The sequence below is a fragment of the Fundulus heteroclitus genome, unplaced genomic scaffold, assembly GCF_011125445.2.
Source record: "Fundulus heteroclitus isolate FHET01 unplaced genomic scaffold, MU-UCD_Fhet_4.1 scaffold_47, whole genome shotgun sequence".
In the NCBI taxonomy this organism is placed as follows: Eukaryota; Metazoa; Chordata; class Actinopteri; order Cyprinodontiformes; family Fundulidae; genus Fundulus; species Fundulus heteroclitus.
This window is the reverse complement of record NW_023396890.1, coordinates 2938068-2966048: the sequence shown is the minus strand read 5'-3', so window position 1 is coordinate 2966048 and position 27981 is coordinate 2938068. Positions and strand designations below refer to the sequence as shown.

The following is a 27981-nucleotide window of genomic DNA, read 5'->3' as shown; positions in this document are numbered from 1 at the left end:
AGCTTTATTAGAATTTAGGCAAGGAATATTTCATGTTATATGGACACTGAACGAGAAGGTAGAAGAGAAAAAAGGAGAGAAATATATGAGACAATATGCTAAAAGGGAGAAAAGGTGAAAGAGAAATAGGAGAGGAAAGGTAGAGAGTGATATAACATCCTCTGAGTCTGCTTCTACACCTGCAGAGAGAGATATAAAGAACAGCAGAACCAGCTGATAGAGTATTACAGGAACAAACAAAGCCTTGATACCATCACTGAAGATAATAACAGGATTAATTAATACGACATGTAGAAAGTGACAGCTAAAGATAACAGGATTAATTAATACGACATGTAGAAAGTGACAGCTAAAGATAATAACAGGGGTTTTCTGGATAGAAGGGAATCTGTAAATACCTGGATCCACCTGTAGGAGTTTGAGAGAGTGACCTTGTGTCTGTGAGGTTCATCCATAACAAAAATGCTCAATAGTGGTTGCAGACACACATCCTATGTTGCCAGGTCCAGATACCAGCACCCCAGGGGGGTATCCAGCCCCCAGACCTGTAAAGTGAACCCTAATATCAAGATGGAGGGAGGGGGGACCACCACAACCCGACCTACCCGGTCTATGCTCTGGTTCTAACCCCCCACCCCAATCCCAGATGACCCACAGGCCCTCTCACCTAGAGATGGGGCCACCATGAACTGAATGAGCTAACCAACCAGACCCCGCCCCACAAACCCTGAGGTTCTACCCCCACCCCCCTCCATACCTAGGCCCCCCTGCATTCCAGGGAGAGCAAAAGCACCAGTCCCAGTTGATCCCCCAGACCAAACGTCCACCGCCAGCCAAGACCCCGGACCAGGTGGCCCGCTCCTCCTCCAGGCCTCAGACTCCGGGTGGCAGGGGTGAGAACAGGGCTGTGAAAGACACCCAGAGCCTGCCTCCGCCTGCTCAAATGTGTTGTTGCACGTTACTTTCAAGTGCTTTAAAACTGAGCCAAAAAAAAGGGTGGTGGTGGGTGGGGGGGGGGGGGGGCTAGCACAGTCCAACCCCTGAAAACTATTTTACGAGCAGGAAAAGTCCAGGTGTGTATAAATGGCAGCTAAAGACCTGCAGTTGTGATGATTAGAAGCAACCTTAGTGTTACAGTGTGGTTATTTACTCGTTGGGCTTATTTTGTGCTTGTTTCTCTCAAGATTGATCTTGTGTGTGAAGGTGAAAAAGGATGCCAGTGTCTAATTACAGTGAGATCCATGACTTTACGGCTTCAGAAAAGAAGCGGTTTTAAGTCTATTTTTTTCAATAAACCCTTAAACAGGTCTCTAACAATAGAATTAGCTGTAATTTTACACGGGTTTCTTTCTCGCATTTGATCTGTTGGGCGAGGGCAGCTTCTCCTACCTTTCCACTAATAAAAGGTAGGAGGCCCCTACATTTAAGCTGTTGTACAATTTAATCTGCATTTCTTGGTTAAAAAGCAATAGTGTAGTTAATAGTCACTTATTTAATGACGGATAAGACATTATACATATTTCCATAAATGCTTTTTATTGGTAGATTTTAGAAATGCCTTGTTTTTTATGTCATCTGTGTAAATTTTTTTTATTTTATACATTAAAAGTATCTCTATCTTTATTTGTTTGTGATGCCGAAGCGGGTGGAGGGGGTATTGTTGGCCCAGGGCGCCCAGCAGGCTAGGACCGCCCCTGAGAGCAGCCATTTGGGAACTTCTGTCGGCACTCTGGATGAGCAGCCAGGCGACAGTTCCTGCACTTCACAGCCATCTTCCCAAAGCGAATCCTCTTTCCACACGGCACGCATGTCTCTGTCCGGATCACCTGGAAGGAAGCCACAGGATGGTCAGAAACAGAAATAAGACCCCTGGAAGCCTCTAAAGCTTGCTAACACACATATTGGGGTCAGAAACTTGCGTACGTCACTTTCCACCCAAAAGGTTGGGATCTATTTTAAAAAGAAATTGACAGGGGGCGCGATCGTAGCGTAGCGGGTAGAGCGACCCATGTATGTAGGCCTTAGTCCTCGACGCGGCCGACCCGGGTTCGAATCCGACCCGGTCCTTTGCCGCATGTCTCTCCCCCTCTTCCAACCCCTTCCTGTCAGCCTACTTTCATAAAAAAAAGCGAGCCACTAGAGCTGCGAAAATCCCCCCCCCCCCCAAAAAAGAAGAAATTGACAGGAAAATGTGCGGAGGTCACGGCAACTCTGACCCAGGAGTACTCTCGTTTTGTAGACAGGAGAACTAGTGACCCGCATGGTGCTGAATTGCAGCCAAACTGCATTTTGATTCCTCAGACATTCAATTTCACTCATTATCAGACGGTAGTCTTAACGATTGAAAACCCTGGTGTTATTCACAGTGGTGACACTTAAATAAACAAAAGGACCTTTCACATAAATGCATTTTTAAAAATGGCCATAAGCCAACTTCCATCTTAAATAAAGTCTTCCCAACCAGTGGCGTCTCTGGCATGATAAGTGGGGCACAAATAGTCAACACCTATTAGCAGCAACACATTTTCTGTAATTAATACAACCTGACTTTGATCAATTTTACATTAAAAACATAAATTAGCATAAACCAACACACTAGAAAATCCAGTTTATATAAGCCAAATGCAATTAAATTTGTATACTTAAAATTATAAATAAAGGCTCACTCATTGTTCAGAGAGCTGCGTACGTGAAGGGGCGGCGTGATATTACACACTTGGTAAGAATATTTAGTGCGCCTTAAGGTCAGAAAAATTTGGTAACAGATTATTGTGATAAGGTGTGAGGAAATTACTAATTGCTGTAGACAGACAAATGCGGTGGAAGGTCGGTTCTGTGGGAAGATGGAGCTTTGTCATCGGCGGGGAAATTAGCCCTGGTCTCCCGCCCTCCATAGATTGTTGAGCTGAATGCACCACCTGAGATGAGCTCAGTGTGAGGCGTTCATTCAGATTTAAAAACTGCAATCAGGTTTACTATTCACTATTAATATTCTTTTAATGTGAACATGTGCTTTAAACCTCTGATTTGTTTTTCAGTTTTAGTTGAAAAACCAATCAGCTGACCCATTTTAATTACAGTAACATCCATGAGGTGCGTCGCATCGACCATTTAAGGTTGAATCTGGGTGTGGAGGGCAGAACCAGGTACAGCTGTGATCTATAATGGGAAGTGGCATGTGCATTGTTTTATAAATCTGTATTTTTTTGGCATACGTACTCCTTTAGTATGGATTCTACACACAGTTTTATAAATAAGATCCCAGGTCTGGTAAAGCTTCTGTACCGTTTTAGACAGAAACACATGTGCGGAGATCTTCTGTGGAGCGATAGCTGAAATGTCTCGGTCCTTCACAGGAACATCAAGCGCCACCAAGGCCTCGTTGTTAGAACTCCACAAGGACGTCTTATCTAAGGAGAAGGAAGGATCAGTCAGAGACCAGAAGCTGCTTCTCACCAGCAGAAAGACAGACAGACGATCACTTTTCCATCAGCTGTTTATTCTGTGTTCCAGCAGGATCACAGGTGAGTTACAGACAGGACAGAGCAGATCAGGTGAAGGACGTAGACCAAACCTGTAGTTCTGATCAAATGTGCCAGAATTCACCAGGAAGGAAAGCTACTGAGCCTCGTTGCCGTGCACTTTCAGGCTAGTCCTGAGTTTCAATGATCATTTAATGGAGATCATCAACACGTGTAAAATTGTGCAGCACTGAGCTGATTTCTTTAAGGAAGACTAGAGATCCATCAGGATTAAACAGTTTCTCCATTAAAGCATCTGTTGCTTTTGTTTGCAGAAACCAGTTTAGCTGATCAGATTCAAAGTGCTGAGGATCAGAACCAGATCTGTCCTTGTTTAATATTCAGTGAACAATAAGTCATTATGAGGCGTACCAATATTTAGCAATTTGGGTCACTAGCAAAAACTGGATTCTGAACCTAGGTATTTATGAATCATCCTTTGCAACAACAGCTGCTACCTATGGTCCAAACAGGCTAATTAACTGGTTGTTGTGTTTCTGTGACACCAACCTTGCAGTAGAATAAAAGGGACGTTGTTATGAAGCTCACAAAGAATTAATGTTCTGTCAAAACAGTATGTGGGACTTTCCTGAAGTGGAGTTTGGAAATGCTGAATCTGCCAAGATCCTGATTGATGATACTGTGTTTGATTAATTTTTATTTCTATAGTGCCAGTTCACAACACGTCATCTCAAGGTTCTTTCTACAGTCAGCTTCCATCAGATCCTCCAGGTTGGTGAGAAAGTTTCCTCTCTAAGGAAACCCAGCAGGTTGCATCAAGTCTCTCCAAGCAGCATTCACTCCTCCTGAAAGAGCGTAGAGCCACAGTGGACAGTCGTCTGCATTGTTGATGGCTTTGCAGCAATCCCTCATACTGAGCATGCATGAAGCCACAGTGGAGAGGAAAACTCCCCTTTAACAGGGAGGAGAACCTCCAGCAGAACCAGAACCAGGCTCAGTGTGAACGCTCATCTGCCTCCACCCACTGGAGCTTAGAGAAGACAGAGCAGAGACACAGAAAGCTCAGAAGCTCACATTGACCCAGGAGTACTTTCTATGGTAGAGAAGACAGAGCAGAGACACAGAAAGCACAGAAGCTCACATTGACCCAGGAGTACTTTCTATGTTAGATGGTAATAGAGGATGATCTGCCTCCCCTGATGATGTCACAGCTAACAGAACACCAGACCAGGTGTACCTTCTATGAAGAGAGAAATGACAAAGTTGTTGTGCCATCAAACCATGAGGAAAATTCAGACTGAGTTGTAAGCAAAGACCTCGTAAGCAGGGCGTCTTACTGTCTAAAGGCTTGCTTCCCACAGACAATATTTCTCATTTTTGGCTGCTACGCAGAATAGGGAGGGGAAACTCCAACTACAAGAATCCATCTATGCCGGAACCAGCCTTGTGATTTTGGCAAGGCTCAGCTGTTGCAGGAAAGTTGACTGGAAACGGCGCGGAGCGGTCTCCTCGCCTGCGGCCAGGCCAAGCTGATCTGAAATCGCCCACTGCAACCGGCACAAAGACTCACGAGAGCAGCTACCAGAGCTGCTTCCAACCGTCACCTTTCGGCTAGTCGCATAACCGCCCACCAGCCGCATGCTGCTGATCAGACAACCAGCTTTGCCTTGGAGTAATTCAACTGCTTCAACTGGATCCCCAAAGTGAACCGAACTGACACAGAGGCAATGGCAGGTTTGGTAGAGAAAAACAGGGAAAGTTAAATGGTTTATTTAGAATGGTTTACTTAATGCGTTTTCATGGCGTTTTTAAAACATGTGGAACTAACCGACATAGCTCCCGTTAGCATTTTTCGAAACCATGTTAATGTAATTAGAGTGTGTTTTACGGTTATAACAATTATTTCCATAAGGGTTTTACGCATTGATAGGATAATGTTTGTGTTATCCGCTCTGCTCATTATGACCAAAATAAAGCCTAAGCTTTTTAAAATTAGCGCCGAATGTCCGCTAGCCTAATGCTATTGGTTTCCTGTGCCATTATCATTTGGGCTACCATTCAACTACGGTTTGTTTCAAACATAAAGTTTGTTTCATTTCACGTCGCCATTGCTCGATAGTTCTACGAGTGTTTTCGCATTAATGTCGATGTTTTTGTATAACTTCAGGATTAACCCATTTAGTGGCCGATCGCTACAGAGACCCCTAGCTTCCTAGAGAAATAATTGCATTAATAAAATCAAGCATTCTAAAGTTTACTGATGTTACTGAGCAAATCATTCTTTAACTTAGGATTTGCATTGTGAATGGGTTAAATCACATACCAGATGTTCTGAATTAGTTAAGATGCTTTAACCTCATTCTACCTTTTTTAATACGAACTTTGGTTCTTTAACGAATTATTCTGATGATGATCAACCATTATTATTTTGTCTCTTTCTTTGTGTGTACATAGTTTCTTTTATCTTCATTTTGCTTTGTAGTTTTAGTTAAGTTTCACTACCCTAGTAGAGGGGATTTGTTGATTAAAATATAGTGTTAATTCAAATAAACAGCATTCTATAGTGATGTTAATTTTATTTCTGTTAATAAATTCTTGAACTTTAAGAGAAGTTGTCACTCCTTTATTCTATGTGTGTGCAGAGTTTGCTTTTAAAAGATCGCCAGTGCTTGAATCATTCCTTTCTGATATCAGCTGATTGGTCTGATATTCACTGGACAATACCCAACACACAGAGAGTTATTTATTAAACATTAAATAACTTAAAATAGTGAGTAACAGAGCTTTTTAACAAAGTTAAAAGCTGAAATAAACAATGCAAACTGGAGAACAGTAGGAGAACTCAGAGTGAGACAAATAGATAATTGATAGACAACACTTAGCTGCCAGTTAGAGATAACTCTGTTTTCTAGGCACTTTCCAGATGTGCTTCCCAGAAACCATTAACTAACTATTGGAGCCAAAGATTACTGGGAAATATTCACAGCTCCATGATTGGTCAAAATGTTTCACATAAACAACAGCTGCTTAGAATCCTTTATTTACGCTTTTCTTGGACTACAATGTTGAGTTCTGCCACAGTCATCTTTAACTACACAGTTTTTGACTAGAACAGTTCCTCTCCTCCACAAATGCTGCTGGTTGTTTTCATGCACAACATTTTAATGCACTCTTCTGCTGGTCCAGAACCCACCAGTTGGAAAACTAACATTACAGCAGCTAGTTGATGGGTAGAGGTCAGTTTAGAGAATCTGGGTTTACTGCGGTTCCGGATGTTCTACTTGTTAATAAGGGCCAAGAATCACAATAAATGTAATCTGAAGGAATTTCAGCAGACAAACACATCCAATTCTAATAATTCTCATACAATGCTAGAATCTGCAGCTGTGGGCATAGCGCCTTCTCAACATCTAAAGATGTGACCCAAATGTAGAAAGAACATCTCACCTCCTCCTCCCCCGACTGAGATGGCACATTCCTGGGTGACTGATCGAACCGGGTCTTCTGGACTCTCCTGTGTAATTCCCAGAACCATGTGGATCTGTCCTCTATGTGGAGTGGTCACGGATGCCTTCACAGTGGACTCTACCTCCTGAGAGAGACAGAGCTCTCAGATCAGTCAGAACCAACATTTTCCAGCTGGGTTCTGTTAGTTTATTCAGAACACAGAGCCCACAGAAACAACGTTAATCTGATACGTAGCTGTAAAACCTTGTGGTGCCTGTGAATCAGAGCCCAGTTCATCTGTTGGATTCCTTCAACTAAATCCATTTTCTGCATGTTCTGGTCAGAACCTGGTTCTGTTAGTTGTGACACCATTTGCCATTACTCTCTAACATAGAAAGTACTCCTGGGTCAACGTGAGCTTCTGTGCTTTCTGTGTCTCTGCTCTGTCTTCTCTAACATAGAAAGTACTCCTGGGTCAATGTGAGCTTCTGAGCTTTCTGTGTCTCTGCTCTGTCTTCTCTAAGCCCCAGTGGGTGGAGGCAGATGAGCGTTCACACTGAGCCTGGTTCTGGTTCTGCTGGAGGTTCTCCTCCCTGTTAAAGGGGAGTTTTCCTCTCCACTGTCGCTTCATGCATGCTCAGTATGAGGGATTGCTGCAAAGCCATCAACAATGCAGACGACTGTCCACTGTGGCTCTACGCTCTTTCAGGAGGAGTGAATGCTGCTTGGAGAGACTTGATGCAACCTGCTGGGTTTCCTTAGAGAGGAAACTTTCTCACCAACCTGGAGGATCTGATGGAAGCTGACTTTGGAAAGAGACTGAGATAATAATGTGTTGTGAACTGGCACTATAGAAATAAAATGAAAATTTTGCTGCTGCAGATGATCCAACTGCCGCGGTCTATTGGGGACAAACTGGCCCCAGATGCAGAGATGCCACAGGTGCTGAAAGAGCTCCAGTCAGTTACTGCCTATAAGTTTTAGGGTTGCCTGGTTGAGCATAATGGCGTATTGCTAGGCTAGGGAACAGAAGCAATGGGTGAGCTGCCTGCGACTACCGTTTATGGACAGTCCAGCTGCTTATGGTGTCATTTTGTCACAGCAGTGGACTTGACATGTGCAGCCTGGCGTTGCCTAGAAGGATAAATGGATCAGACTGAATCATGGTGTGCTGCGCTTCACTGGCAGGGTGGCTACAGCTGACAGTTTCCAGCCCAAACTCAACCTCTCTAGATTCTCATGTAAAAACAAAACTATTCCACAAACAATAAAGAGCATGTCCTAAACACAGCTGCATTTAATGAACTGAGACTGAGGACAGAACATTTCATGAAAAATATTTTGAGAGATTCTTCCCATGAACATTTTCTAAAAACACAACCCGTCAACAAATCTAGTGACTTATGAGCAAGTTCAGCGAAAGCCCCAATGGTTCTCTACTGTCTGCCTCTTCCTATTTTCCCTCAGCGCCGTCTCACAGGCAGCTGCTGCCTCATCCTGAAAGCCGCCCGCAGTCAGAGCAAAGCGAGCAGAGAGGAGAAACTCCATATAGCACCAATTCACAACAGCTAGAAGCTGGTTCTGTCCAGTCAGTGCCAATGCTCTTTGTTCTGCTGAACAGGACGAGAGCTTTCATGAGTTCTGGTGTTCAGGAAGTTCTTTTCCAGTCTGAGTTTAAATCTTTAAGAATCAACCATTTATCATCAAGCAGAAAAACAGACCAATTTAGGTTCTTCTTACCTTCTCAACCATGTTCTTCTCATGAAGCTCTGCAGACACATTTCCACTTCTGCTCCGCTTCACAAATGGACCTCCAACCCCCGGGCCCATGGAAGAGCGCTTCAGACAGGAAGCAGCAAGAGGACAGAGAAAGAAACGAGTAAAACTGAGTTCACCGACAGGACAATAACCTAAAGAGAATCCATCATGAGAGTGCAGGATGAGGACAGGAGAACATCAGGAGAACGAAAACAGAAAGTGAGCAACTGACACCAGAAACTCGTCAGATGTTTGAAGGACAGTCGTCTTCAAAGATGTGTTCTAGACATCAGGATCACTGATTTACTACCGAACAGGACTCACCCTCCGCTCTCGGGCTCGAGACCTCAGAGGTTTGATCATCGCTGTGTCCAAGTCCTGAAACGTGAAGACAAGGTTCTGTCAGAGAGAGCTGACCCAGCTGGGCGGTTGGGTCCGTATTCGTCTTACCACGTCGTCGTCAGTACGATCGTAGCTGATGTCAGAGTGAGACAGGAAGGACGACTCGTCGATCACCGACAGCCTGCTGGGAGACACGTTTAACCTGATCACTGGCAGCTGGCTCAGTCAGACCTTTTTGGACCTCAGAGCTGGGAACTACATCTCATCTGAGTAAAGTTGTTCTGTTTGGAAACCAGCAGCATTAACTGTGGTTCTACCTCATGGTTTGTTTTTCTGCGCCCTGACTCCACCGGAACCAGTTTATGGGTGGAGGCTGATTAGAGACAGGAGCTGACGTTACCTGCAGAACTCACCTTCTCACCTCTCACACTTTGGACTTCAGGAACTCAAAACGTGAGAACGCACTTTAAAGCAGAATCCAAGGAACACAGTTATTCCAGCCTGGATCCAAGGAGAACGCTGCAGAAAGTGATTCTGGAAGTTGATCCCTACCTGCTGTCCAGGTTGACCGAGGAGGATTGAGACTGAGCTGCGAATCAGTGGAACAATAAAAACTCAAAGATCCTGACCAAGTCAGAGATTCTTCTGCAACCTGAACTCGGTCTTTGCACGTGAACTTCAGGACTCTGGAGAATTAAAACATGGTTCTCCGTCATCGTGTCTGCTGTTGGTTCTGGAAGCTCATCCAGTTTTAATCTCTCCATGTAACTGCACATAAACATCACTTGTGTTATCAGAGTTCGGCTCAGAACGACTCATTTCCCAAACAGTCAGAACCCACTTCCTGGACACAGCTGACTCCCCAGCGTTCTCTATGCTTGACCTCTTCTGTCTGATACAGTCGACCTTGGCATGCGACTCATCTGAGATAAAACTGGACAACATCCAAAGGGTAGATCAGATCAGAATCTGTTCTGATTCTGCAAAGGTCCCTCATGCACAGAGACTTGTGTGGATTTCTAATACAAGTTCCACATGTATGAAATGGTGACTGGGGCCAAACTTTTCTCCTTGGCACATTCCAGTCATTGTAGAATTACGGCAACACAAGAGTCCTCCACTGGAACGCACTCCAATATGCAGACAGATGTAGCCAGGCCCTCCAGGTGAGAGCCAGAAGGATCACACCTGGAGGAAGGAGGAACTTCATAGATGGTGAGCTGGAGTCACTCCTAAATGAGGCATAAAAACACTCAGAACTGCTGTAAACACAGGAGCATCAGACGTATAACAATAACCGGAAACTGTGGCTTGACCAGCAAAAAGCACAGAGGCAGCTTAAAGACCCCGTGGAACCTGGCCCAGACAAAAAGGGGACGTCCAGTAGCTGTTGATGCACAGCAAGCCTCAATGCTCCTGCAGGCACAACTGCTCAAACTTCAGGTGATTCATTCTGGGACCATTAAAGGAGTTCAGAGGTCTGCCAACAGCCCTGCACTGTGCAATCTGTTCATTAAAAGGAATCACTACAGACCAGTTCACCACAATATCAATTAAATGGATTTGTTGCAGCGAACAGCAACAAATCCTTGCAGTGATGATGCCGCACTGCCAGGCCCTCCATGACAAATGATGTCAGGAAAACAGCTCTGGCTGAAACACCGCTTCAGTGTTGGCCACTCGATCTGCCTGGTGGGAACTGACTCAGACACACAGACCATCCTGTCCAACACAGCCGGTACAGCCCGGTCCGGGGCAGCTCAGGGGAGCCTTCTATGGCCCCGTCTACTGGTCCTGCCCAGGCTCCCAGACCCAGTGAGGGGGTTTCCCCCTGCTGCTACTGATCATTACTGTGTGGCATTAACTCTGAATATAGTGAGAAAGGCTAGTATAAAAACAAAGAAATTATTAGAAATAAAAATAAGACAAAAAATATAAACAATGTAAATGCAAGAATGTCTTAATGTTTTTAAGGATAAAATAATTCACTGGATAAATATCAGGGCCGTATTCACCAAGATCCTCAGAGGCTCTCAGAGCTGCTATCTGAGCCTAAAACTCCACCAAGGAGTCGGAGCTTCAGAGCGACTGAGGAAGGAGACGACAGAGAAATTCATCAGAGTAAGACCCCTCGCTCAGCGTAACGCTTTCTTTCAAGAGTAGTGGTGGTAATGATCTTAGCCAAACTGATTGTCACACAGCATTAAAATATATGAACACACCTTATTTTACTTCACTATTTTGATTTGCTTATTTATTTTTACTCACCAGTCATTTCACTACTTTTTTATATTAATGCGCTCTCACCTGTCAGCATTTTACTGGGATCGCCTGGATTTAGCAAAATGACCGACATGAAATGGAGAAAGAAAAAGGTGGAGAAAACTGAACTAACAGAAGTTGTAATCTTTGGACCAGAGTCCAAAGATTACAACTCCAAAGAGTTTCCTTTTTTCACCTCCGGAATATCGCCAAAATTAGAAACATTCTGTCCAGGAGTGATGCTGAAAAACTAGTCCATGCATTTGTTACTTCAAGGCTGGACTATTGTAATTCTTTACTATCAGGAAGTCCACAAAATGCAGTTCAAAGCCTTCAGCTGATCCAAAATGCTGCAGCAAGAGTTCTGATGAAAATCAACAAGAGGGATCATATGTCTCCAATTTTAGCTTCCCTTCATTGGCTTCCTGTTAAATCAAGAATAGAATTTAAAATTCTCCTTCTAACGTATAAAGCCCTTAATAATCAAGCTCCATCATATATCAGAGCTCTGATTACCCCGTATGTTCCTAACAGAGCACTTCGCTCTCAGACTGCAGGTCTGCTGGTGGTTCCTAGAGTCTCTAAAAGTAGAATGGGAGGCAGATCCTTTAGCTATCAGGCTCCTCTCCTGTGGAACCAACTCCCAGTTTTGGTCCGTGAGGCAGACACCCCGTCTACTTTTAAGACTAATCTTAAAACTTTCCTTTGTGACAAAGCTTCTAGTCAGAGTGGCTCATGTTACCCTGAGCTACCTCTATAGTTATGCTGCTATAGGCTTAGGCTGCTGGAGGACATCAGGGTCTATTTCTCTCTCTCTGCTGAGTTCCACTGTTCTCCAGTTTGTATTACATTGAAATGACTGTTGTCATTTCAGCTTTTAACTTTTTGCTCTCTCTCTTTTTTCTTCATAGAAGGTACACCTGGTCTGGCGTTCTGTTAACTGTGACATCATCCAGAGAAGACAGATCACCCGCTACCACCATCTAATGTAGAACAGATTGCTGGATCAATGTGAGCTTCTGTGCTTTCTGTGTCTCTGCTCTGTCTTCTCTAACATAGAAAGTACTCCTGGGTCAATGTGAGCTTCTGAGCTTTCTGTGTCTCTGCTCTGTCTTCTCTAAGCCCCAGTGGGTGGAGGCAGATGAGCGTTCACACTGAGCCTGGTTCTGGTTCTGCTGGAGGTTCTCCTCCCTGTTAAAGGGGAGTTTTCCTCTCCACTGTCGCTTCATGCATGCTCAGTATGAGGGATTGCTGCAAAGCCATCAACAATGCAGACGACTGTCCACTGTGGCTCTACGCTCTTTCAGGAGGAGTGAATGCTGCTTGGAGAGACTTGATGCAACCTGCTGGGTTTCCTTAGAGAGGAAACTTTCTCACCAACCTGGAGGATCTGATGGAAGCTGACTCTGGAAAGAACCTTGAGATGATGTGATGTGAATTGATGCTATATGAACAAAATTGAACACTTTTTGTTATACTGGGTGAAATCGTACTTCCATCCTGACAGTAGTACATACATAGCGTATTCACAAAAAGGAGGGTAAAAATTTTGATCTCTCTGGGAACCACAGGCCTGTAAAAACCAATCTCTGCCATTCAATCCGAATGGAAAGAACCAATCAGATGCCTTCATGTCATGTCCTGCTCCCCCACCCCCCCTCTGTCCCTCCAGTTCCAGGAGTATCACTTTAGCCATTGATTGTCCCAAATGCCATTATTCTGACGCGTTCACGTAACGCCAGTATGCATGATCGCTCCTTCTGAGTTTTCACTTTCTGGCTGCTCACTCCTAGTGTTTATGTATCCGGTTAGCTTAGCGGTTAGCTTTGGTGTTAGCCGTTCATTGTCGCGCCGCTGCTCTCTCCGTAGACCTTGAACATGGCTGAGAGTCACAAGAAGTGAACCACGTCCATGTGAATGAGTAGAAGAGGAAGTACTCAGTAGAAAGTAATAAGACCCGAGTGGATTTGGAAGATTTTATCACGCGATCCCCTTGAAGAGCAGGTAAGACGGTCTGGCGCAGTTGTTCAAAAAGGGACTTTGGCGTTTCTTTCCTACATTTCCAGAAAATTTCCAACTCTACCTTTTATAAGCCCAACTTTGCTTATGATTAACCATCTATGTGTTTGTAACACACATGTAACACATTAACTGATCATATCTAAACATATTCATTAGTTAATTTAGCTTTGTAATCCCCCTCAATGTTTTCACTTTTAATCTGGAGACTTTAGAAAGTTAGACATATTCATCTTTCACCGCGCTGTCCTGTGATTGCCTGCTGTGCCCCGACCCTGCCCTGTGATTGGCTGGTTTACCGCTTGCTGTTTCTATGAAGTGTGGTGTTGCCTCCTCGGTGCTCCAATGTGGCCAAGAGGGATTTTTGCTCATCATTCAGACAGGCGCTGGATTTCCTGTCCTGGACCACGATGTCACACATGAGCTGCATCTGCCTCTTCTGCAAGCAGAGGAGTCAGAGCCATCAGAGTCCCCTCCATGTCTCCATTTAACCTCCTGCACAGACTCATTTCTCACCAGATAATGGTAGTCAGCCTCCATCTTGTATCGCTTCTTCATCTCCACGTCCAGCTGGTTCCGAGCATGTTTGAGTTTGATCTCTAGAGTAGCTTTGGCCACGTCAGACTTCACCAGCAGCTCTTTGTGCTTCTTCAGCTCCAGCTCTGCTTGCTGCCAGCTCTTCCTCACTGCCTCAAAGTTCTTCACCACTTCACAGAACTCTGCAGGGAAACCAGAGTCATCAGAACAAGGCTGCCTCAGAACCAGCCCACTTCACCAGAACAGGGAATGGTCACATTACCTCGCTCTACAGCCATGCTGCTCTCTTCTATATTGATCCTCTGCTGAACCAGAGCCAGCAGCTGTTCCATCAAGGGCCGAGGGTCCCCCATCACCTGGGAAAAGCTGGGGGACAAAGCAGACATGGATCGTGTCACAGCACATACATAGACCCAAATATAAAGGCAAAGTAGAGGAACCAACTGAATCCTCCATCAGGAACTGGATCCAGCTTTGCAGCTATAATTACTCTGCTGGAAAGAATAAGTTGAACTGAAACCATTTCCACGTCTAGTCCAGTTTCCCCTCAGTGCCAACATCAAGTCACGGTCAAGTACAAGAACCTGAGGGAAGTCCAGAGAGAGTCTCTGACAGACCTTTAGAAAGCCAGAAGAACCTTGGATCCAGTCCACCAGAACAGATCCCAGCAAACTCTGATCCTGCTTTGAGTGTTTGAGTGGCTCCATTCTGGATCCCTGATTCAATTAGAAACAGAACTGAAAGGATCCGATTCAGAGCAAGAAGCAGAATAACTAATGTATCATTATCATTAAACAGCTTTAAAACTGAAACCTGCAAAGAGCCAAACTGGATCTTTGTTCAGAAGATTCCTTTCATCGTCCATCTTCTATAAAATATGATAGATAACCCAAATGGATTCTTAGAGAATCCACCAACAATGTTCTTTCACTGGAAACAAAGAAGTTATCTGTGGACTGGTCCAGCTGCAAGTCCAGTCCACCTGAACAAAATGGGTCAGGTTGTCTCAGGAAGAACTTTGGAACCAGGTTCTAGTAAAAACTAGTTCTAATGGCAAACCTCAACGCATGTCTGCTGTAAATACCCAGAAAACAACTGGGTCTGCTCAGAACGACTAAATTCACTTCTCTTATTCTTCTTTTGTGGTGTTCTTTGAATTATTTTGTAATATTGTCCCATAAGAGATGGGGGCGCTGTTTAAAAAGTTCAGTACAAAAAGTCAGCTTTGAGCAGCAGCTCATTTTTCTGTGATTAGAACAACCTGACTGATCAATTTTAAATGAAACAGATGAATTAGCATAAACCACACTAGAAATGCCTATTTATTTAAGCTACATGTAATTTAATTTTTATAGATAAAATTACAGACGAAGGCTCACTAATAAAGTTAATTTATGGAACAGAAAATATTCACATCAATCCTTCAATGAGTCAACAAGAACAACCAACACTAGATTGTCCTACACTATCCAGCAGAACATAAACGCAACGTCTGCATTTCCAGCGTTCTGATTGGACGATCTGACAGTGGGGCTGTAGGATTTGTGCCCCACTATGTCTACTGAGAGCGTACTGAGCATGCTCAGTGAGATTCCAGATGTTCAATATTTAAACAAACGTTGGTGGACCGGCTCCAATATCAAGACGTCTCAGGAGGATTTAACTGCTGAGCTTGTTAGTCTTCTGGCAGATTTAGATATATATAGACAGAAATGTTTATAACAGAATTTTATTGATAAGGGAATCTGTTTTTTTTTTACAATATTACTCTATAAAGAACGATTATTGTGAACATAGAGCTCCACAGCGACATCAGGCCCCACTGGCCCTACATTTTCTGGATGGGTAAATTCTTTCTGCAGGTGACACCCAGAGGACACACGACTATTATTTCCTCTAAAAACTTCAGTACCAGCGGAGATAAATTCAGACCCTTTTGAGATCGTATAACTGTGCCTTTTAAGTCAAGCAGCGATCCAGTTGTCTGTGTTTTGGACCACATCAACTTTATTCTCAGAACTGCTCTCACCCTCATCTGGTTCTGACTGATCCATTTATCTGACCTTCACTGATATTCTATTTCAAAGAATCTCCTCAGGAAGGGCTGAAGTCCACAAACAGGACAGAAACTGCTCCTAACTAGTTCCTAGAAAGAATCTGCAGCATCTGGTTCTGCAGATGCTCTTCTCAAAGACATGATGCCTGCCTTTACTAAAATTAAATAAATTCATCGGAGTAAATTCATCGGAGGCTTTGACACCAGCAGCGTGAAAACAAACTACTTCATCAACAAACGTTAAACTTCCCCCTGAACGGGGCTTAAAGCACAAATAATCAATTTGACTGAACATTCCTCTAGTCAGCCCATATATTCCCGGGGCCGTGGACGACATGCCACATTACACCTGCTTATTGTGCAAAGTCGGCTTTAACCAAATCTGACAGTTTAAAAATATGGACAATTCCTGTCTGTCTCCCACCTTTCAGCTTCACAGCCTTGGCGTCATCCCTCTCCATCATCTCCTTCACTTTCCACACCCAGAACATTACCTGGTTAACTTTCATATTTGTCAAAAGTGAGAATGGAGAACTTGATGCTGCAAACTGGTTCCTTCCCTTCCTGTCCCCCAGAAAACCTCCATAAAGTGCAGCTAGAACAAAAGACAGTAGCTTGCATCATTACATCATCTACTTCCCACCTCTACATCAACTATCTGGCTCCCTGTCACATTCAGGCCAACCACAACCTTGTCTTTAGTAAATTTCTGACTTTATATCTGTCTAAGTGAATGCAAGTTCAAAGTATTTGCCATTTGTCTTTTTATTATTTTATTTAGTACCATGTTTATCCATAGGGTGATCTTAAGGTGCTTATAAATAAAATTACAATAAAAGGAGAATTACACTACTGAAATACTGAAGACAACGGGAAATGATTCAAAACCATTTTCCTTTAACATGTTCAAATTGAATAGTTTTTCTAGCTATTTGCTAGTTTGACAGTTTATAATTTTATCATACAAATGAATGACTATAGATGTGTAGCTTTGTATTCATTTTGTGCGGTTTAGTGTTTCATACTGGCCAGCCATGCTACAGGTGCATGTTTGATACTGACAGAGTTCTAGTTTCTAGCCCTGATCAGGTCAACCAGAGGCTCAGGCATCCTGAGGGGAAGCTCAGGTCGACTACAGACCAGGTGTGAACTTTCTGCTTAAACACGGTCGGCCATGACTGCAGGTGCTTCGGTTCTGATGCTGTTTCACAGGTAAAGAGGAGGTGGAATTTGGTGACATATTATTAACACGCCTGCGTGTCCGTTTCTCTCAGCCAAGCCTCCGTTTATTCTCAACACCACCGTCAACGGTCCATATATCCGACCCTTCAAGAAAAAAGCGTTAGCCTGAGCTGTTCTTTTTCTTCTTTAGGTTTTAACGGCAGCTTGCATCCATTGTTGTTGCATTACTGCCATCTATTGGTTCCTAATATATTTCCTTCAAATCCTCATCATGATCCCAGAATTAAAAAAAAAACTAACGAAAAATCTTCTTCCCCTCAACACTATTTAACTTTTCAACCACATTCTCAAATTTCAATTCCCTATTAACACCTAATTCTGTTTTTAATAATGTTTAATAATGTTAATGATTTACATATTTTATGCAACTAATAAAAGCGTATTCCATTGTTTTTATATTTCTACACCTACTACAAAAACCAGGAAGATGTTTCCCCATCTTAAAAAGAGTGTCATTTAATAAACTGTGACCGGTTCTTATTCTATTTATGATTATCTCCTCCCTCCTATTTATTCCTCTAATCCTTGTTACATCAACTGTTTTTTGTATCCTATACAACTGCCTTCCATTTATTTCATTATCCCATCTAATTTTCCATATCTTCTTACTTTCTGTCCAAACTATACTTTTGCCTTCAGATTTTTATAACTTTACTGACATATCAATGTCTTCTTTTTTAATAGCCTCCTTAGTCAACCTATCTGCTCTTTCATTTCCCAAAATACCTACATGAGCAGGAGTCCAAAATAATATTACATTTTTATTTTGTTCACATATTCTGTGAACAGACATGATCTCATATAATATATTTTTATGATTATTTGTACATCCGTTTTCTATACTTAATAATGCAGATAATGAATCACTAGAAATTATTATTTTATTTATATTAGTATTCTCCACCCATTCTAAAGCTAATAATATAGCACATAATTCAACTGCATATATACTAAGATAATTAGATGTTCTTTTTGAAATATTAATTTTTAATTCAGGAATCACTACTGCTACAATAGTTGCTTCATGTTTTGGATTTTCCGAACCATCAGTATAAATTTGCAAATAATTATATTTAATCTGTATTTGATTATTAAAATTCATGGCAGATATCTGTCATATTTCCTTTCTTAATATTTAATAATGATCTATCTATATTAATATATTTCCATGTAGGTCTTAAAGGCCACAATACTGCTAGACTGAATTATTTGTTATATACATTAAATGTTTTTGGTCTATCATTCCCAATCCATCCAAAACTATTAAACCCTTTCCTCTTTCCCAACAACTTTCTAATACTTTCTTAACTGGAAGATCTTCATTATGTCCTTTTAAATGTATCCAGTAATTAACCATTATCTGTTGTCTTCTGATACATAATGGCATTTCTCCTGATTCTACTTGTAAAGCACATACTGGAGTTGATTTAACTCCCCCTAAACAAATTCTTAATGCTTTAGCTTGAATAACATCTAATTTTTTTAACCTACTTTTAGCCGCTGCACCATATACCACACTCCCATAATCTATTTGTGACCGAATTAGTGATACATACACATTTTTAAGTGATTCAAAACTTGCACCCCATGTTAACCCTGCTAAACACCTCATAATGGTAAGAACCTTTTTACTTTTCTCAATAACATGTTCTATATGATTTCCCCAAGTTAGTTTCTTATCAAAAACCACTCCCAAAGAACGAAAACAATCAACCTTTCTAACTCATTCCCATATAAATACAACTTTTTAATCAACCCCATTTTTTTATTATTTCTAAAAAACATTACTTTTGTCTTCTCAGTAGAAAATTTAAAACCCCACTCTATCCCCCACTTACCCACTTTATCTATGCCTTCCTGGAGCTTTAAAATAAGATGTTCTATATTTCTTCCCCTTTTGCATAATGCTCCATCATCAGCAAAGAGTGATCTGCCAAAACTAATCGATAAGTCCTTAAAAATGACATTAATCATAACTGAGAATAATGTTGGACTTACCACACATCCTTGAGGAGTTCCATTTTCTATTTTACGAGATTGTGAAACATGAGGTCCTATTTTGACTTTAATAGTTCTATCACATACAAAGTCTCATAACCAATTAAACATATTACCTCCTATCCCCATCTGATGTCATTTAATTATTAGCCCTTCTCTCCATAGCATATCATACGCTTTTTCCACATCAATAAACACAGCAACTACAGTTTCCTTATTAATCTGAGCTTTTCTAATATCATCTTCTAAACATAATACAGATTCTATTTGTTGACTCCAAATATTATATTAATCTCTCATTCACCATCCTTTCCATCAATTTACACATATTAGATGTTAAAGCAATCGGTCTGTAGTTTCCAGGATTACTATGATCTTTCCCAGATTTCTTTATCGGAATAACAATGGCTTCTTTCCATTTACACAGCAATCTCCCCTCTTTCCAAATCTTACTGTACACAATTAATAATTTATTTAAAACATCATCACTCACATGTCTTAGCATAATATAACACACTTCATCTTTACCTGGAGCATTATTCTCAGTTCTACCCAAAGCTCTTTTCAGTTCTCCAATAGAGAAAAGGATAATTCATCAAATAATGAGAATTACTCTCCTTCCTTCTTAAACTTTCAGCATTTTCCCTTTTAGTTTTCTCTCTTCCCTGTATTTCATTAACTGACAAGTTTTTCCCACTATGAATCTCCCCAAACGTACTTACTAAAATATCAGCCTTCTCCCTGTCAGTTACTGCTACAATATTGTTTTTATTAATTATCGGATAACTCCATTCTCTTCTATCTCCTCCCATTTTTTTTTTTATCATTCCCCAAACTTCCCCTATCTTTGTACTATTACCAATTTTGTCACATAAATCTCTCCAATATGCTCTTTTTGCTGCTGTTCTTATTGTTCTTCTTACTTTTGCCTGGGATTTTTTATATTCAATTAAATGTTGAAAATTATGAGACCTTTTAACTAATTTAAAAGCTCTATTTCTTTCTCTGATTACTTTTTTACACTCATCGTTCCACCATGGAACTTTCTCCTATTTCTCCCTGATGTCTTTGGAATAGACTCCTCAGCAGCTACTAAAATACACTGACTGATCTCTTGATTCATACTTTCAATACTCAAATCATTCTGAACATTTAAAATTTTACCTTCACGTAAGTTATTACATTTTTCCCAATTTGCTTTCCCAAATATCCGCTTTCCTCCTATCATTTCAGGACTCTGTACCTGACCGATCCTTAAATTGCTGGTCATAATGTAATGATGACTACCACAAGAATTATTTTTAACTTCCAAATCACATAATGGAGCTAAACAACTAGAAACAAATGTTAAATCCAATACAGATTCCTTACCTGAATTAATATCAATTCTTGTCTTCTTACCATTATTCAAACATACAAGATTATTACTATCTAAAAATCTTCTAAAACTTTACCATTATAATCAACTTTTTCACTTTCCCATAATGAATGATGGGCATTAAAATGTCCACACCAAATAATATTTCCTTTCATATCCATCTCGTCAAGTTTACTTATCTCAAGCTTCTTACTAGGATTGTAAAAATTTATAATCAATATTACCTTGTCTTCTACCCATATTTCAATTGCTACATACTCCAAATCCCCTTTCCTTTCAATAATTTTATATGGAATACCTTCTTTAAGCAGAGAAAGACAGCCTGAGCTTCTTCCTGTTTTAAATAAAAACGTAACAGCAAACCCCGATGAGACACCTGGTTGGTCGCCGGCGCTAATCAGCTAAACTGGTGGAGGGAATAAAGGCTGACAGGTGAGGTGGCGACAGGTGAGGTGGCCCAGGTGGAAATAACTCGTTAATTTAGCCGCAGGAGCTTCTATAGACACACTTACCGAGGAAGCTGTTCTCAGAAGTTCTCCGCTCCACTTTCCGGTTCGCTTATATCCAAAGGAAACCTTTCACCATTACTTTCATTACTTTCATTCACGCCATCTGTGGCCAGTTTAAAGTTTTCTTCCAATCAAACGTTAAAATGACGGAACACCGTCAGACTGGCTGATGTCCGCTAAGACCCGCCCTACTCTCCTTCTGATTGGCTAATATCCCTGCTCTGCCAGATTCAATTGGTTGAGAGTGGCTTCTGTTTAATACCTGGAATAAAATGTCGAAACGGAACCAATTGGATCTATTTTTGCTCTCATTTTCCAAGTGACGGAAACCGAACTTTACCCCATGGCCCTGGATTGGTTCTGAGAGAGAAAAACTCACCAAAAGAGGAGGAGAGCACCGCTAGAGCCAGGCTGAGGCCTGATGCTGCAGCTGCTCTCTGGGCCACTAGGGGGCAGTGGAAGCACTTCATGATCAGTCTGTTCAGGGTCCAAATAGATGGAAATAAAAGGTGGACATTTCTGTGGATGACATTTGCAGAGGTTGAATATTTTGAAGACAATATCAAACATGCTGCTGAATCTGAAATATGAGAAGACTTTCAGATTATGATTCAAACACTGCTGGTGTTCGGTGGTCAGAGGGCAGGGTGGTGGGCGAGTTCTCATCAGAACTCCACAGTGGAAACAAACGGTTCTGTTGGGAACCAGCACACCAGGGGATGAGAGGAACCTGTAGATCAACTAGTAAAAGTTGTTTAAAAAATAACAGCAGTTGAAGAGAAAGCAGCACTGAAAAGGAAAACTTCATGTCAGGTTTTATTAGTTTGGCGAAGTGGCTTTTTATTCAACAATTAGCCAACATTTATTGAACAACTGCTAAAATATGGAGGACCAATCCTGCCATAATTAAAAATACACACAGAAATAAATGAAGGACTTAATAATATAAAATGGCTTAAGAAAAGTGTCTAATAATATTAATTTGTGTGCCATTTAATGTGACAAAATAATAAAAATAAGATATTTCTTCAACAATTCATCAATTATTCATCAAAAAATATATATTTTAACTTACACTTTTATTTTTACTTTTCTTCTTGCTTTTATGCTGACTTATTTTTAACCCTTGTATTTCTGAAACAATCATTTATTTCTGCCTCTAACATTTCTAGCTGTTTTTTTACCCAAAGGATTTACGCCTGCCCTTTTATTTCCTTTTCCCCTTTTTCCACTTTGTGTATTTCTAGTTCTTGTATTTAAAGCAACATTTTTAAAGCATGTTTTTACTCCACCATAAATATTTCTTTGTATTTTATTTTAAACTTATATTTCTAAAACATATATTTATTTCTGCCTCTAACTTTTCTAGCTGTTTTTTTACCCAAAGGATTTACGCCTGCCCTTTTATTTCCTTTTCCCCTTTTTCCTCTTTGTGTATTTCTACTTCTTGTTTTTAAAGCAACATTTCTAAAGCATGTTTTTCCTCCACCATAAATATTTCTTTCTAATTTATTTTAAACTTATATTTCTGAAACAATCATTTATTTCTGCCTCTAACTTTTCTAACTGTTTTTTTACCAACCCAATTTTTGCCTGCCCTTTTTATTTCCTTCTCCCTTTTTTCCACTTCTTGTATTTCTACTTGGTGTTTTTTTACTTCCTCTTTTTCCACTTTGTTTATTTCTACTTTGCGTTTTACTTCCTCTTTTTCTACTTTGTGTATTTCTACTTCGTGTTTTTTTACTTCTTCTTTCTCCACTTCGTGTATTTCCACTTCATGTATTTCTACTTGGTGTTTTTTTACCTCCTCTTTTTCCACTTCGTGTATTTCTGCTTCGTGTTTTATTACTTCCTCTTTTTCCACTTGGTCTGACTGCAGCTGTTAATGTTAATACGATGGCAGGGAGGGAGGGGGGAGAGGGGGGCGGTGTCACCGGCAAAGCTTCACAACTATTGGCTAAGGCCTGCCTCCCCGGAAACGAGCCTGCATCAGCTGGCCGCTTTCCCAGAATGCACCGCGGCCGCAGCTTGCTTATGGACAGCGCTAACAGATCACAGTGGTAAGTTAAAAAATACCTTTTCTGCTGCTGTTGTTCTTTAAAAGTACGTTTGAGGCGACAGCATTATACTTTTAAGCTTCCCTATATGGCCTGTTTACAGAGTTGGTGTGTAATTAAAAAAGAAAAAGTCCGACATGAGTGGACCACAGTGATCTGCAGATTCATTCGGGAGCGTCAGAAAGCTATGGTGCGTTCAGGAGCATGGGACATTTCATATTTACAAGGAAAGAGGCATAAAACGGAACAGAACTTCACTCATACAATATTGTGTCTATCCAGAAACAGTGTGGGCTTTCTTACAATACTGAATGCTCTATAATTGTATTTCTGTTATTTTTTGATTATGCACACCTGCTAGCTTTTTATTCTGAAAATTCTAATGTCCCATGCTCCTGAATGCACCATAGCTTTCTGAATGCGCTGTGCTGTGTAGATAGATGCATGTCTGATCTTTCGCTTAAGACAAAGCTTTGCAGTTTCGAAACTCATGTCGGCTCTCACGGTTTACTGTTGTGTGAATGACAAGAGACCACAACAAATAAATCAGCCATTCCTCTAGGGAACGCGAAAACCTTTGCGAGGGAACGCAAAAGTATTCTGAGGTAACGCAAAAAAATATATATTTTCCCCATGTCCCCTAAAGGGCTCTGTATACACTTCCCTCGGCCTTGTCGTGTGTCAAGTGCTGCTGGTTCTGATGCCGTTTTTTGTTGTTTTAATTCGGCAAAACGTTCATTTGTTTTGTGTTTATCTCACTGACTTGAGTTGCTTTATTAACTCAATACTTGCTGGAATAAATTATGTCTCCCAAGGACGACAGCAGCATTAAGGACAAAACGCATAAGCAGAAGCAGTTAGTTATCAGCTATTATATAGGTTACAAAATATGTTCGGTCTGCGAGTGTCATGTTAGTTACACATAGCAGAAGCAGTCGTAATATTGCCTAGCTTTTAGGTTTAACATGGGTTCTGTTGTCTGTTCATCTTTTATTATGAAGTATTACATAATTGACATTTATATTTTAAACAGGGACCACAGAAGGAACCCAGGCCCTCATCAACTGGCGTATTCCCAATGAGGGCCTATTTACAGGCAGGAGGAACTCCTCCAAAACCGAATGGCAGTAAGTAATTTTTATTTATGTCTGCCTAAATGTTTATGTTCAGCTCTTGTGACACTAAACTTGTTTTCTATTCAACTAGTGATTTTGTGAGATTTTGGCTACCAAAAGGGCCAATAAATATTTGTCCCTTTTAGAAAAACTTGACAAGTTTTAAATAAAATCTATAAATGTTTTTCTTATCTAAGTGAGTTTCTTTTGAGCAAGGACACAAAGAATTGAGAGGGGAAAGAAAACAATTGTAACAGTGTAAAAAAAGACATTTATTTTATACAAATGATTTTACATTCAAAATCTTTCCCCGTGCGTCACACACTACGACGGAGTATTAGGGCCACACATGAAGAGAAAAAATATTTTTGCCATGACGAGATTAAACTCGACATGGCGACTTTAAAGGCGACATGTCGACATTAAACTCAACATTTCGAGAATAAAGTTGAAATGTCATGTTGACTTAAATCTCGACGTGTCGACTTTAAAGTCGCCCTGTCGACATTAAAGTCGCCATTTCGAGAATAAAGTTGATATATCGTGGCGACTTTAATCTCGACATTCCAAAGTTTGGAGAAAAGAGCAACCGCGCTCCACAGCTGCAGTCTCTGCGTTTTAATTAAGTGTGAAGGTAGTCTTTGCCGTGCTGCAACTGTATAATCATCACTGGAAGCGGTGGCCTACCAATAACGTAACGTCTTTCCCTAGTGATGCTTACCCGGGTTCGCAGTTCTGAATTTGAGATTCTCGAAATGTTGAGTTTAATGTCGACATGGCGACTTTAAAGTCGACATGTCGAGTTTAATCTTGTCATGGCAAAAAAAAAATTCCTTTCATGTGTGGCCCTAATACTCCGTCGTACACACACCCTGCAGGATGATTGAAGGGAAGAGTTTTCTGTTTAAATAACATTTCTTTTGTGGTTCTGCAGGTGGAACAATTCGCACGTCAACCATCAATGGCACCGACTGCTCCTTTGAGCGCCTCGATCCGGGCAAGGCGGGCAAAACCAGCACCCACTCCCTCCAAATCTTGTCTTTTTGGGAAGAAATTTTTTTTTTAATGATCCCCATCAAGGAGTTCATGACTCTGTGCACCACCTGGCACACAAGGGCATCACAAAGATGTCGGCTGTTTCCCTATTGGATGCACCGCCGGCCAGCCAGAAGAGGGTCACCAGCACTCTCCTTATCCTCACATGTTTTGTTGGTGTTTCTTCCTGTAAATAAAAAATGCCAAATGTTACCATAATTGGTTTTTAATTTCTCACCTTTTCATATCATAAAACTATACCTGGTTAACATGTAAATTAATATAGTTCTCAAGAAAGAAAAAGTAAAATGTATAGTCCTGTAAAACTAGTCAAGTATAGCAAATGTAACAAATGGCTTCTCTTCTCTGGTGTTTTTATAATGTACAGATTCTCATTGTAAGATGTATTGATTAATTTTGCCATTTCACTAAGAGAATGAACTGAACTAACTGCACATAATTTATAGATTAATCACTGCAAAAGTGGGCAGACATAGAAATGACTTTTCCTATCTTAATGATCAATGCTGTGGTCAGTAGGTACAACAAAGTACCCTAACCCTGCAATGTTATGTTAAAATTGTTTTCGTTTATCCATGAGTTATAGAGAAATGGTCACAATTTCAACCTTATCACTTGTTCAATACCATCCTCAATGTTTTTTTTTTTAAGATAAAAGTAGGAATTAGGCATGTTAATCTTAAAATGACTACCAGTTGGCACAGTTGGGCTAGCAAAGCAACTCAAGTCAGTGAGATAAACACAAAACAAATGAACGTTTTGCCGAATTAAAACAACAAAAAACGTCATCAGAACCAGCAGCACTTGACACACGACAAGGCCGAGGGAAGTGTATACAGAGCCCTTTAGGGGACATGGGGAAAATATATATTTTTTTGCGTTACCTCAGAATACTTTTGCGTTCCCTCGCAAAGGTTTTCGCGTTCCCTAGAGGAATGGCTGATTTATTTGTTGTGGTCTCTTGTCATTCACACAACAGTAAACCGTGAGAGCCGACATGAGTTTCGAAACTGCAAAGCTTTGTCTTAAGCGAAAGATCAGACATGCATCTATCTACACAGCACAGCGCATTCAGAAAGCTATGGTGCATTCAGGAGCATGGGACATTAGAATTTTCAGAATAAAAAGCTAGCAGGTGTGCATAATCAAAAAATAACAGAAATACAATTATAGAGCATTCAGTATTGTAAGAAAGCCCACACTGTTTCTGGATAGACACAATATTGTATGAGTGAAGTTCTGTTCCGTTTTATGCCTCTTTCCTTGTAAATATGAAATGTCCCATGCTCCTGAACGCACCATAGCTTTCTGACGCTCCCGAATGAATCTGCAGATCACTGTGGTCCACTCATGTCGGACTTTTTCTTTTTTAATTACACACCAACTCTGTAAACAGGCCATATAGGGAAGCTTAAAAGTATAATGCTGTCGCCTCAAACGTACTTTTAAAGAACAACAGCAGCAGAAAAGGTAATTTTTAACTTACCACTGTGATCTGTTAGCGCTGTCCATAAGCAAGCTGCGGCCGCGGTGCATTCTGGGAAAGCGGCCAGCTGATGCAGGCTCGTTTCCGGGGAGGCAGGCCTTAGCCAATAGTTGTGAAGCTTTGCCGGTGACACCGCCCCCCTCTCCCCCCTCCCTCCCTGCCATCGTATTAACATTAACAGCTGCAGTCAGACCAAGTGGAAAAAGAGGAAGTAATAAAACACGAAGCAGAAATACACGAAGTGGAAAAAGAGGAGGTAAAAAAACACCAAGTAGAAATACATGAAGTGGAAATACACGAAGTGGAGAAAGAAGAAGTAAAAAAACACGAAGTAGAAATACACAAAGTAGAAAAAGAGGAAGTAAAACGCAAAGTAGAAATAAACAAAGTGGAAAAAGAGGAAGTAAAAAAACACCAAGTAGAAATACAAGAAGTGGAAAAAAGGGAGAAGGAAATAAAAAGGGCAGGCAAAAATTGGGTTGGTAAAAAAACAGTTAGAAAAGTTAGAGGCAGAAATAAATGATTGTTTCAGAAATATAAGTTTAAAATAAATTAGAAAGAAATATTTATGGTGGAGGAAAAACATGCTTTAGAAATGTTGCTTTAAAAACAAGAAGTAGAAATACACAAAGAGGAAAAAGGAGAAAAGGAAATAAAAGGGCAGGCGTAAATCCTTTGGGTAAAAAAACAGCTAGAAAAGTTAGAGGCAGAAATAAATATATGTTTTAGAAATATAAGTTTAAAATAAAATACAAAGAAATATTTATGGTGGAGTAAAAACATGCTTTAAAAATGTTGCTTTAAATACAAGAACTAGAAATACACAAAGTGGAAAAAGGGGAAAAGGAAATAAAAGGGCAGGAGTAAATCCTTTGGGTAAAAAAACAGCTAGAAATGTTAGAGGCAGAAATAAATGATTGTTTCAGAAATACAAGGGTTAAAAATAAGTCAGCATAAAAGCAAGAAGAAAAGTAAAAATAAAAGTGTAAGTTAAAATATATATTTTTTGATGAATAATTGATGAATTGTTGAAGAAATATCTTATTTTTATTATTTTGTCACATTAAATGGCACACAAATTAATATTATTAGACACTTTTCTTAAGCCATTTTATATTATTAAGTCCTTCATTTATTTCTGTGTGTATTTTTAATTATGGCAGGATTGGTCCTCCATACTAAAATGTTCTGTTAAAGGGTAAATCACTCCCAAATCAACTTTTTTTCCAATAAACTG

General features: G+C 40.7%; 1 protein-coding gene and 1 long non-coding RNA gene across 8 annotated transcripts; both read right to left on the bottom strand.

The window, feature by feature from the left end:
* Positions 1-1519: 1519 nt before the first annotated feature.
* Positions 1520-21169, bottom strand: si:ch1073-416j23.1 (rac GTPase-activating protein 1). Of its 7 annotated transcripts, none has more exons than XM_036132118.1 (10): positions 21034-21169; positions 14110-14213; positions 13827-14029; positions 13610-13749; positions 9138-9213; positions 9012-9065; positions 8670-8768; positions 6930-7074; positions 3286-3410; positions 1520-1826 (listed from the first exon to the last, which is right to left on the bottom strand). In XM_036132118.1, exons 2-10 carry the CDS (start codon positions 14198-14200, stop codon positions 1683-1685), a joined length of 1077 nt encoding a protein of 358 aa, XP_035988011.1. In that variant the 5' UTR covers positions 14201-14213; positions 21034-21169; the 3' UTR covers positions 1520-1682. The 7 variants fall into 7 exon arrangements, with proteins under 7 accessions (XP_035988011.1, XP_035988015.1, XP_035988014.1 ...); XM_036132122.1 differs by having other exon boundaries at positions 9141-9213; XM_036132121.1 differs by having other exon boundaries at positions 9138-9210.
* Positions 21170-25266: 4097 nt separating this feature from the next.
* On the bottom strand, positions 25267-26786 carry LOC118560725. The gene is made up of 2 exons (XR_004929555.1): positions 26745-26786; positions 25267-25424 (listed from the first exon to the last, which is right to left on the bottom strand). It is a non-coding gene; the product is annotated as an uncharacterized LOC118560725 (long non-coding RNA).
* Positions 26787-27981: the final 1195 nt, after the last annotated feature.